Raw genomic sequence first — 12,754 nt, forward strand, 5'->3', positions numbered from 1 at the left:
GGAATAATGAATCATCAGGGATAATTAATCATTTTGCACACCTGGAAGCTCTGGTTCCACAAATTACATAATCCACTAAATATGATGACAACTAATTTTGTCCATGCAATGCTTAAGCTCCTCCTATAAAGAATAAAAAAATTCATATTTGATAATTTTGTCTCTGTTAAATAGCATCTTCAGAACTTCTGGAGATTAATTAGGTCTTCTGCAGAATTTGGAGACAGCTGAAACTTGTTGCTTAACAACTACACCTATTTTGCCATGCCCATTCCATTTGGCCACCAGATGAATGCTTCGAAAACAACAAACTTGAATCATAACTTGCTAAAATGGGATGAAGGATGTTGGCAAATTGGAAAGGTTCAGAGAAGAGCCACCAAAATTGTTAGAGGTTTAGAAAATATGCCTTATAATGAATGACAGACTCAAGGAGCTTAATCAAAGAGAAGATTAAGGAGTGACTTGATTACAGTCTATATGTACCTAAATGGAGAAAAAAATATTGAATAATGGTATCTTCGCAGTCTGGTAGACAAAAGTATAACACAATCCAAAGGCTGGAAGTTGAAGCTAGACAAATTTAGACTGTAAGTAAAGCGTACATTTTTAACACAAAGAGTAATCATTGGAGCAGTTTACTAACACTTAAAATCAAGATTGGATGTTTTTCTAAAATATATGCTCTGGAGATTATTTGGAAGATGTTTGAGCCTATGTTATGGTGCAGGTCAGACTAGATGATCACAATAGTATTTTTTGGCCTTGGAATCTACGAATCTATTGAAATTAACATCCCTTGATTAAAACTGCTCGAAACATTTAAACAGCTATATAACTGGACTAAACCTTAGTCAATTGGGCAAGATGGACAAGTGAAGATGCTGTTTAGCAGAAAAAAAATTATACAAAAATTTTAATTTCCAGTCCATTGCATCTTAATTAGTCCCAACTCTGTGACTTCTGAGTAGTGAGTGGTAAGAATAAGAATGACTATTACGAAAAGATATAATCAGAAAAATGTATTTGTCATAAATATAAATAATCCCGAGTAGTTTATCATAATGGGTTAGCCTCCCTGACAAAAACAGGCATTTAGAGGCTCTTCTGGTGTAGCAGGGAATTTCTATACTCAAGATGCTGATACTTACCTAACAGAATTGGATGTGATCTCTTAAAAGAATTAGTTGCTTAGAGGTGATCTAAGATTTTCTTATACTCTCCCCTGTAAGCCTTTGTACCAAGATGGTCTGGGCCACTTGCAGATCTAGGCATCTGTCCCCACACTTCTGAGATGTCTTGCTCCAAAAAGTATGAGTTGGCTGTATTTCCATGGGTGAATAAGTCCACTTGTGGTATCCCCAAAATCTTTTTGGTTTTTCTTTGGAATACTATTTTGTTCAGGGCCCGTTCTGAGGTGTCTCTCCTCCAGCAGCAAATCAGGTAGCCTTTTGATGTGCAGGAATCTTATGAAAATCTATTTTATTATATCTGCTGAACTGTTTCTAGTGTTTCACTTTTGGAGGCTAACTCCTTGCTTTTCCCTGGGTATGTAGATATGCTATTGTTGTGGTGCTGCCCGATTGATTAGAAGCCCCCACCCCTTTGTGTTCAAATGTTTGGAATTAAAAACAGAAAAACTAAGTCATGCTTAGTTTTTTTCCTGTTCTGGCCAATATCCCTGGATTGAAAATTGTTGGATATAAGCTCCATAAACGTATATGCTCACATTGGCTTTGATCACCTTGCAATATGATCTTGCATGAGGCGACTATGTGCATTCTTCATTTCTTCCACCAAATGGAGGTAACTTGGAGGGAACCAACTGTTCCTCCCTGTTTTACATTGTGGTCAAATGCCTGGAGTGGTCTTATATACAGCCTTGCCCAGGCAGGATCCCAATACATGACACCAGTGGTAATAAACAATGTATACTGAATTGCTGGGACTGGATCTCTTTGAATCTACAAGGGTTTATCTTGGAATTTAACTCCTGGGTTAGAACAATTATGTCCCAGACACACAGGGGGTATTTTCTTTCCTAGGTAGTATATTTTATGGAATTCGATTCAGTATACTTCAGGTTCATGATGTTCACCATGTTCCTAGAGAACTATTTGGGCTCTCTGTGTTGCGATTGTGGAGATCTGACTCTTATCAGTATGTTGTCCAGAAATAGCTAACAGATGGGTGCCTGATGACCACCTCCCTACTGGCTTTGTGAAAAATCCTTGGAGTTAACAACAGGTGAAAAGAAAGTGTTCTAAACTGGAAGTGGTGTCTTATCTATATGTAAATAGAGAAACCTGCAATGACAACCTCCAAACTTGCAGGTATATTTTTACCAGCTCTTACATGGGAAAATAGTCTCCTGAAGAGAATGCAACTGTTAACATTTCCATTCTGAATCTGGATTTCTTCATATCTGTTGTGATGTTTGGGATCTGTTTTTTTACCATGAAGTCATGGTAGAACCTTTCTGGTAATGGGACAGTTCCTTTGGCCCCAAGTCAGAGAAAATACAGCACCTTTGTTGTTGTTGTTGAGACAGTTTGATGTTTACCAGGATTGAGAGAGGGAATGATTATGAAAAAAAGAGATTGAGGTTTAAACTAATCGATGAGTGAACCCTCACTGTAGCATAGGATTTGTCTTGTTTGTTGAGGCTGTCAAACTGGATTGGAAACAAAAGAAGACTGCTTCCCAGGACTTTTACTGACATGCAGTTCTTTTTTTGCCAGTCACCAGATGAGAAGGACCTCCAGTGTTTCTGTTCCAGGCATCTACTTCCAGTGTTTCTGTTCCAGGACCATCTTTCTATTGGTTTCCATATTGCTTTTGGAATATGTTGCTGAGAACAGGGCTAAAGAACTACTTCCTGTAGCTGGGATTGAACTCTTTCCCTGTGGTTCTTAGAAGAATTTGACAGGGAATGTTTGTATTATCCTATATTCTCTGCTACTTTCATACGTGGCTTTCAAGTATACTTTCATCAGAAAACACAGGACCTGCTTTAAGTAGTTATTTGCTGTCCAGTGTCTGAGTCGTATTTGCATCCTAGCAACTGAGGAAGTTAGAGACCACAGCCTCACAGGAAAATGCATTCAGGTGTGTTCTATGAAGGATGTGGTTACTGTAATCTCTCATTATGAAGAAACTTTACCTGGTTAAGGGATCTGCATAGGGTTGCTGTAGCACAGAGGTCGGCAACCTTTCAGAAGTAGTGCGCCAAGTCTTCATTTATTCACTCTAATTTAAGTTTTCGCGTGCCAATAATATATTTTAATGTTTTTAGATGGTCTCTTCCTATAAGTCTATAATATATAATTAAACTATTGTTTTTTGTAAAGTAAATAAGGTTTTTAAAATGTTTAAGAAGCTTCATTTAAAATTAAATTAAAATGCAGAGCCCCCCGGACCAGTGGCCAGGACCTGGGGCAGTGAGAGTTTCACTGAAAATCAGCTCACGTGCCGCCTTCGGCACGCATGCCATACGTTGCCTACCCCTGCTCTAGAGATCAAATGTGTGCCACAGCTGCTTGTATCAAGACAGTGACAGATTCAAAACTCTGCTGCAAAGTGAGCTTTCAAAGAAGCCATCTCTGTATCTGCCATTGAGGTCAGGGTTGGATTCCCCCTCAGATCAATAAAATTTTATAAAAATCTCATTAGGTATTTACAAATCCTCTTGGTTTTAAGTGAGACAGTATCACTTACCTAATTATATTTCCAGATAATTTTGACAAGGCAGGTTTGCTTCCCTTTACCTGGCTGAATACCCTGCATTTCTGCACAGGGTAACAAAGTAGGCAGCGGTTAATAGTCTTTCCTGCCTGTCCTGTTCTTTTCAAGTTTGATGCAAAAATAGCTGTTTTTTCTAGAAATAAGCCTGATGAGTAGTGCAATCTCAAGTTTTTTATTTCAAGGTTTCTTCCTTTTGACATTGCTCAGCTTTTTGTGAAGGTCCATGCCTTGTGTTTAAGAATGGAGTGCCTTTGAAAAGAAAGTTAAGCTAGTAACAAGCCAGTTTCTCTTCCCCATCTACCTCCAAGGAAAGGAAAATCTATTTTAATATGATTATCTGACAATTTTGCATGTTTGACAGCATGTCTGCCTGTTTCCCCAGGTTGGAGAGTACCCTCTTTAGTATTAGTATTAAAGTAAGGACTGCATGAGTTTTGGTAAAGTCATCTTAAAGAAGAGCTGTTCTTATAGAGTGGAGGTATTGGCATTTACCTCAGTCTGAAATGTAGAAAGATCATCTACATCAGAAGTGCAACAATTTTGTAGATGTACCCTTCCTGATACCTGTAATGAATGCTCCATGCTTGCTGCTGAAAAATTCTTGCTGTGCTAGAATTTTTCTGGAACATTATTTATATGCCATGGTTTTATGAAGTTCATCTGTGGACCGAGAACAAGTCTGGCAGAGCTCACTCTTTGCCGAGGAAAGGAGGGGAACTTCAGAGATGAATTTTTCCCTTTTAGGAGAGTATTTGTTTACTGAGCCACATACAGTAGCGAAAGGGAGTGGCAAAAGAGCACTGAGAACAATAATTAGAAAACTCCAAAGTAAAATAGTATTTACCCCTCCTTGTAAAGTCCAAATACTATGAGACTGCTCACGCTTTCCAGAAATTCTGAAAAAACACACTAAGTCAATAGTAACAAAATAAGGAAGTTAAAAAAACAACACTTTGGAAAGCAGGAGCTTTCATACTTGCTGTCTGCCCTGATGCAGAAGGCAGAACAACTGGAAGTCAAATGGACCTGGGTACTAAGCCACAAGCCTCACCGGTCTCCATATTCTGCAAAGAGAGGAGACACCCAGAAGTCAGGACTAATAGAGATGGTCTGAATTAGATCTGCAGAGTTAAAGTTAATTTCTGTTTCAGCACATTTCACTTACATAGTTAAACATCATTAGAAACTGAAATATTGAATTAATAGTCTATTTGAAAATGCAAAACAATATAATTCCCCATAAATATTTGTTTTGGTATTTTTAATAATTCTAGAGGCACTATTATTTACATGCCAGAGTAATGTCTTTTTAAGCATTTCAGTAGAGATCTGCAGTATATCTATTGCTACAGAGAGCTAGAGAGAGCGCGCATGTGCAAGAGCGAAAGATTTTTGCACAGAAAAGCTCATGTGATGCCTGTCTTGCGCCCTAATACCAAAAAGGAAAGATTAAGCAGATGACAAGTATCTTTAATTCATTTACATGACTAAAAATCTAGAGCAAAAGAATGAGTGAACATATTAACCGGGAATTATGTTATTACCAAGTACCTTGAGATGTGTTGCCCGTTTGAAGGCTTTATTGCAAACATGGCATACATGAATTCTCTCCTTGCCATGAACCTCTTTACTGTGTTGCATTAACATCGTGGCTGAAGAAAAGGTCTGACTACATTCAAAACATTGGTGTACACGGCCCTCTTTTTCTTGATTACCCTTAGTCAGGCTAGAAGAAACCTCAGCCACCTGTAAAAATTTATAAAACATGATTATACATTCAAAATTGGAGGAGGACACTCTCAGAAACTAACAGATTTATTTTTCTTGTTATGTACTCTAGTCTGATCAATGTATTTTCAAATGAATCAGATGAGCTGGGCACCAAACATCAATAAAAAGAACAGAACAAGATTAGGGGAAAATATAAATTTGTGTTTGGTCATTCCTCCTTTGCCTCTGGCAATTTTTTTAAATGCAAGATTCACTAGATACATGAAATATCTGAAAATAAACAGACAATATATTGTGGTATTAAGGGTACATGGTGTGCACGCAGTCAAATCTATGGAGATCTAATTCAAAATATTCTTTAGGTAGAAGAGATTTTAAAAATTACAAAATTTCAGTACTGTGAAGAAAAAGGGAAAAGCAGATAATTGCTGCTTCCTAAATTGTCACTAAAACCTTCCAAAATATATAAATTGTCTTACAGGATAATTTCCTTTGACTTATGTCCCTATCAATCCATTACTGTGGATTCCCTCTCTGTGAGCAAAGACTAGAGGGAGCTCAAGCACTGTGCCTGAAAGGTCCAGGCTTATATCCTAACTATGTGGCATCCCACCCAGAGAGTACTTTCAAAGCCATAAACAATAACTCAGATTAAAAATTTAATTGTGAATTATCTTTTCTGTGAACTACTGTATGTACACAAACTATCCTTGAAAGAGTATTGGAAAAAAACAAGATGTAGTCAACTGCTAGCCTTAGGAGAGTCCTTACTGAAAGAGACATTAATCAAAAATATTAAGTAAGAGATTTTCCAGTCCTCATGCTGTCCTATTCCCCCTGCCTTCCCCAATCTATTTATCACTAGGGAAGATAGTGAGAAGTAAGACTTATCAAGAGTGCAAGGGTAGTAATTTAGAGAGAGAGAGAGAGAGAGCACACGAGAGAAAGTCAGAAATAAAGTAGATTTTGGTGAAACCAAGTCAAATGACATGCCTCCACCTTTCATCCAGAGCACACCACTTGATCCATTGTCTACAGCCAAGCTCTACGATACAATCGCATTTGCTCCAACCCCTCAGAGACAAACACCTACAAGAACACTATCAAGCATTCTTACAACTACAACACCCACCTGCTGAAGTGATAATATATATGTTGTGTCATGTTGTGTGTGTGTGTATACACACACACCCCTATATATATATATACACACACACACACAGAGATAACATGAAACAACATATATATTGACATATATATTATATCTATATCTATCTTCCTACTGTATTTTCCACTACATGCATCCGATGAAGTGGGCTGTTGCCCACGAAAGCTTATGCTCTAATAAATTTGTTAGTCTCTAAGGTGCCACAAGTACTCCAGTTCTTTTTGCGGATACAGACTAACATTGCTGCTACTCTGAAACAAGTCAAATGAGTGGCCATTTTGGCAAGTGGGAGAGTTGATCCATAGTTCAAGATCACAAAAGACAAAGAGGTGGTCAGGTCAGGTGATGGATGAAATGGGATGGCAACATGGAAAATGAAGTCACTAAAGATGATTGGAGATCAAGATGAGGGGGAAAGGTAGACATCAAAATCAGAGAATAAGGTATCTGGGGAAGGATCGGGGCAGCAGATGAGAGCTATAAGTAGCTGAAGGAAGAATGAAGTCTGATGAGTTCTACTTGAAAGAGGAGTGGGAGAGAATCGAGAGACAGTCTGCAGGAAGAGAAGGACTCTGACACTCTCTGTATCATTCTTTGGGTAGGATATACAGTGTGGAGAGAGAGAATTGATACCTCTATATTAGAACACAACTTCAAAGGTCAGGGATGTGGGGAGCAGAAAGTGGACAGGACTGTGGTATTCTTTTGTAGAGGAGTGAAAAAGGGAAGAGAAAAATAGTTGTCTTAGTAAAGAAATTGGGAGCGTATGGGATCCTAAGGGACAGGAAGGGTGACAAAGCAAGGTGTGATTGGTGAGGAACACAGGGCAATGTTGACGGGGCAAGGTTGGGTTAGATATTACTTGATGCAAAAAGAGAGGCATTATGGGATGATGGCAGCAGTGAGATGTAGAATGTCACGGAGTTGCAAGGAGGCTGTGAGGTGAACCTGGCAATGAGTGAAGGGAGAAAAAAGAATGGAAAGAGAAATTGTGATGTAGGGCAGTAAGAAGGGAAGATAGGGCGGAATAAGAGGGTGTTTGGAACAAGGTAATGGAGGACAACTATGATGAGCATGGTTGCCAGAAGTCAAAAATCAAATAAGTAGTGAAGCAATTTAAAATGTGTGTGTGGCGGGAAAAATCATGAACAGCAGAAAAGTTAGAGCAATGAAATTCACTGTATCAATCAACTGGGATAATGAATTCATGCAAAAATTATTAAGTGACAATTTATTATGAAGAAAATAGAGGGCAATGAAATATTTACAAATATGGAAATTCAAGTGATCAACTGATGAATCAAGATGCAGAGAATGAGACGATCAAAGGGATAATGAAGTGCTCAATCATTCAAAGAGCAGCCCACTAAATGATTTGATTATCTCTTCAAAGTAACAGTGAAATGGAACAGTCTTTTCTGCCTAGATCTGAAAGGTAAGTTTTTCCTCTTCTTTTTGTAAAAGTGTATGACAAGAGGATTAATAACACTACTACCCACTGACACAAATCGGAAAATTGTTTTTGGCTGTGGCCCAGCCTCTTGATGCTCATTTTCTGGTTACCTTTAAAAATCTTTTTTTGTTTCTCGAGGCAAGGTGAGAGCATCTTCTTGGATGAATATGACATTACTCTCAAGTCTAAGCTTTACATTCATCTCAGAACAAGAGGTGAAATCCAAATGGCAGTACTCTTTCATACCTTTTAGTCTAAAAACCAATGCTTTTTCAACTGCTTGAGAGAGGTAATGGATGGGGACAGCCTACTTGCTAAACAGCATTTTTTACTGAGTGGTTTCTGAAAGCTTAGGAAAATGGAGGAAACTATTTCCCAAAACAAGGGGGAAAGGTCAAGAAGAATAAACAAAGGGAAGTGTCCCTGCTGCTTTATGAGGAATTAAAAGAAGAAAGCTTCAGAAGAACTTGAATTGCTGCATCTAGCTACTGATGGGCGGCAGAGCTAGCAGAAAGCAGAGTACTTTGGGCTTAAGCCCAGAGTTTACTGCCAAAGCATTCAATCTTCCTACAATCTTTGCACACAAGGGGAAGTTCCACAATAACTGATTGATGGAAGAGTTATACAAAATTATCTTTTCTGCATAGATACTTGAAAAAATGTGGGTAAATGACACCAGGTGATACCAGTGGACCAATGGCAAGTCCAATGAGAGTGGAAGGCCAGATTGTATGAGACATAACAGAGTCCAAATATTGTACCATAGTTCTAGACAACACAAAAGCAGAATTGGGTAGGTGGTTTTGAACAACAGCTTTCCTCTATGTTGTCGGGGATATTACAGCCTAGATCACCCTTCTTAATGATCTGCTATTTTAAAGCAATTAATAATATAAGTGGAGATTGTTGCATGTAATCCTTCCCTTGCATAACCTCAAAGCATTGAGAGTCAAATAGCATTTTTACTGTAATCATACTGTAACCGAGAAATCCAATACCCAATAAAAATGTCCTCATCAATTTAAAATATTTCAGTGTAGTTCTTTTATTACTAACTAGTACACAAATGTTTTTAGAACTTTGAAAGAACCTTGATGGCCACATGTAAATGCCAGACTCAGTTTGTTTAGTCCGTAGAAGAAATTCTAGACTGAAACTGAGTCTGCTAAACCAAAGTAAAAGATGCTAACCTGTGTCTAGACTAAAGAAGAGGTTGACATTAGATCTGGGTTAGCTAAAACATTTTAAATAATCGGGACCTAAGTTCAACCACTGAAGTTTCCTCATCTAGACAAAGGCAAAAACCTTATTTTTTACATATAAGGGGAGATGATGTGCGCCAGAATAAACATTTTCTGTGATGTTTTCTGGATTAATGTGTCAAGTACCACCAACGTTCTCATAATAAGCCCTCAATTTTGCAAACGTTTACTCACATGCTTAACATTAAGCCCATAAGTTGTATCACTAATACCTGTGGGACTACTCAAGTGCGTAAGTACTTCATTCCATTAATAAATAAATAAAAACAAAACAAAACAAAAAAAGGATTGCACCAAAGCTAACTACAATAAGAAAAGTTTGTTCTCTGTCCAGTTTCTTGAATGCAGGTAGTCTATTCCCCAAATGGTAAGATGATTTTTAAGATTTCTTAAGTGTATAGAAGGTTAGGACAGTTTGCAAGGGAGAAAAAGTTAATTGCCTTTTATATAGAGTAACCAAGGAGATTCAGGTTTATCAATGAAGAAGAAAAACTGATACTTATGAACATTAGGAAAATTAATGTGTCATCTATTTGATAACAATATCCATCTATTTGTCTATTTTTACCTAACAGATTTTTTTCCCACAGGTCTCTGGCTTGCATGATTTATACAAGAAATAATTAATTTAGTGAGAGTGATCCCTCCTCTCCACCCCAATAGCTATGAGCAATAAGGTGGTAAGAGGGAATGACCTTGTCATACTTCAAAATAAGGAGGAGGAGAGTAAGGCCTCACTTAGAAGAATTCAGTAAAAAGGTGTTTATATAATAGAATGGGATTTTTAACCTTGACCAATACATGCCTTTATGTTCTGGAAAAGAAAGAACACGGGTGATTAGATATTTTGTGTACATTCAATGGCAATTCCAAACATACATGTGTAACAGATGTGTGAAGGTACACAAAGTACTTGTGTATCCTTTTTTTTAGCAAAGACCACTTGCTCAAAAGCAGAGTAAGAAAGTAGTACACCTTTTACCAAACAAAATTCACAATTTTTGAAAGGATTTGGAAATGAAGGCACGACATGTCCATAAACCTGTACAATGTACAAGTCACAGGATCTTTTCAATTTCTTTTATTTCTTCAGTACAAGTAAAATTTTCAAAAGTTTTAGTGACAGAGAAGTTGAAAGCCCATTTTCAAAAGGGATTTAGACACATAGGAGCCTACAAGTGAAATGGTTAAAAGTGCCTAAGTCCAGTTAAAATTCAATTGGATTTAAGTGCCAAAGTTACTTAGGCATTTTTAAGAATTTTGCCCCACTTTTTTTTTTTAAAAAGAAATAACTCGAGGCTGCTTGAGAACTTATTTTAAAATTCAGTAATTTCTAGAATGAGATAATTGACTCAAACATGACACAGCACATATTAATGTATATGAAATTATTTAGAATAGTCATGGCAAAAGAAGATTTATAGAATTTCAATAAGAACTAAACTAGAAAACAGAAATGGTAGATTAAGTTTACTAAAGTCAAGTGCAATGTAAAGCACATTGAAAAGAATAGTTTAAACTGTAAATATACACTAATGGGTCCTAAATTAGTTGTAACCTCACAGAAAAAGATTGAAGTGTGGGCAGCAATACCCAGATGTCAACAATGGTTAAATAAAAACAAACATGATGCTATTGTAACCTGTATGAAAAGGGAAATAGATAAAATTATTATACACAATAGGCAAATTGCTGTTACAATGTGACCTTTACTAGTGTGTTCAAATTGGTCACCTCATCTCAGAAAAGACACGTTAAGAGAAAAGGGCAGTGAAACTTATTTGACACACTGTGATGGCGGAAATCATGCATTCATTGAAAAGGCTAGGATTAGTTTGAAAAGAAGAAGAGTAAAAGGAGATATATATTTGTATTTTGAAAGCATCCATTTTTAAAACAGAATTTTGGACACTACAAATATTCAAAATCAAATTTAGACCATAATTTATGCACCTTGCAGCAGTGATTATGCATGGAACTGCAGAAACTACATGCATAAATTATGTTTCTTGCCACCTGCAATATTAAAAATCTAAGTCTATATGAATTCTAAGACAAAAGCAATGGCAAGATGGAAGTTATGGATGAGAATACATGACAGTTATTCATAGTCAGTACATTATAGGGATGTTGTAATTCTCCCAAAACCGATCCTTATAAAGCCAGGAAATTAAGAGTTAAGATTAAACTTAATGTTATGAATCAGCAATGCACAGATACTAAACCTTAACTTGCCTTGTACTGATGTCAAACAATTATCACACTATTATGAGTAAGGTATTTTCATGGTTGTGGTTCCATATATGATTAAATTCGTTTTCAAATATACTTTTTCTTTTCCTCCCTCCTTATTGTAATTTGATACAGAATTGATAGAAAACTTGCTATTAATCTTTTAAAAATTCTTCAAAATGTAATACATGCACAAGATTTAAGCAAGTTTCAAGTATATGCAAAGTCTGGAGAATCTGCATTATTCTGTTATTAAAATCACTGAGGAAGTTGGAGGGGGAAGATCTGGGAAGGGAACAAACTTGGAGTGCCAACTTTCTTTAAGGACCCAATTTAAAGCCTGAACTAGTTAATAGATTTACTTGGAAATGCTCATAAAATTTATTCTATACTCAAAAAGTGCTGTACTTATCAAGAAGATATCAGGTATTTTTTCATAGTTAACGAAGAGCCTGAATCCCTGCTTTAAGTGCAAAATCAGCATAAACTTAACTATAAAGCTACAGCCTCCATAATAAGCTACTTTAAGATAAAAGTTAAAAAATTATATGAAACTCTCTGCTTCAGGACAAACAGATCATTTTCATATCTGATTAAAGTCAGGTTTTTATAAATAAAAGTACAAAAATAAACTACATCTACCTGATATGTTATTTCATCAGAGTTTGTAGATGCTGAATGTGGTGCATGGCTCACCAGTATGACTTGTTGTGAGCCCGAACCGCTTTGGCTGGAGAGACTAGAATCTGAGAGTAAAGCAGGGAATTGCTGACCCTATCGAAATAAAATTATTCAAGTGATTGTATTTACAAGCACAGTCAATTGTCATAATTAAGCAGTAATCCTAAAAGAATTATAAAATGGGTTTAAATAGAAACTCCTTTTATCATTCAAGACTACTCTTTTTAAAAGATTACTTCAAACATCAGTCTGAACAAATCATTTAAAAAAAATAAACTAGCACTTTCAGGCCAATGGGGGTTAAAAATATATCTGAATAAGCATATCAACTCTGCTAAATCCACATATCTTAAAGTGTCACATGATCTGAAATTAAACCACAATGTATTACTGCCACCTCCACATAGCAGGAAGTCACCAGACCAATGGTATAATACATTATATCATTACATATTTTGATATACCATTTGCATGGTATATCAT

General features: G+C 36.6%; 1 protein-coding gene across 13 annotated transcripts in view; it reads right to left on the minus strand.

Moving 5' to 3' along the window:
- Nucleotides 1–12,754, minus strand: part of ZNF236 (zinc finger protein 236) — a 192,479-nt gene that overhangs the window by 15,136 nt on the left and 164,589 nt on the right. For 9 of the 13 annotated variants that reach the window (XM_050941761.1, XM_050941762.1, XM_050941767.1 and 6 more), the window contains 2 exons: nt 12,233–12,364; nt 5,296–5,490 (listed from right to left, as the gene is read on the minus strand). In XM_050941761.1, the coding sequence (XP_050797718.1) occupies nt 5,296–5,490; nt 12,233–12,364 (327 nt within the window). Of the gene's footprint in view, nt 1–4,720; nt 4,809–5,295; nt 5,491–12,232; nt 12,365–12,754 lie in introns of those variants that run through there. The other 4 variants (XM_050941769.1, XM_050941763.1, XM_050941771.1 and 1 more) reach the window with 4 other exon arrangements.

This window comes from Gopherus flavomarginatus, chromosome 2 (assembly GCF_025201925.1).
Source record: "Gopherus flavomarginatus isolate rGopFla2 chromosome 2, rGopFla2.mat.asm, whole genome shotgun sequence".
NCBI lineage: Eukaryota > Metazoa > Chordata > Testudines > Testudinidae > Gopherus > Gopherus flavomarginatus.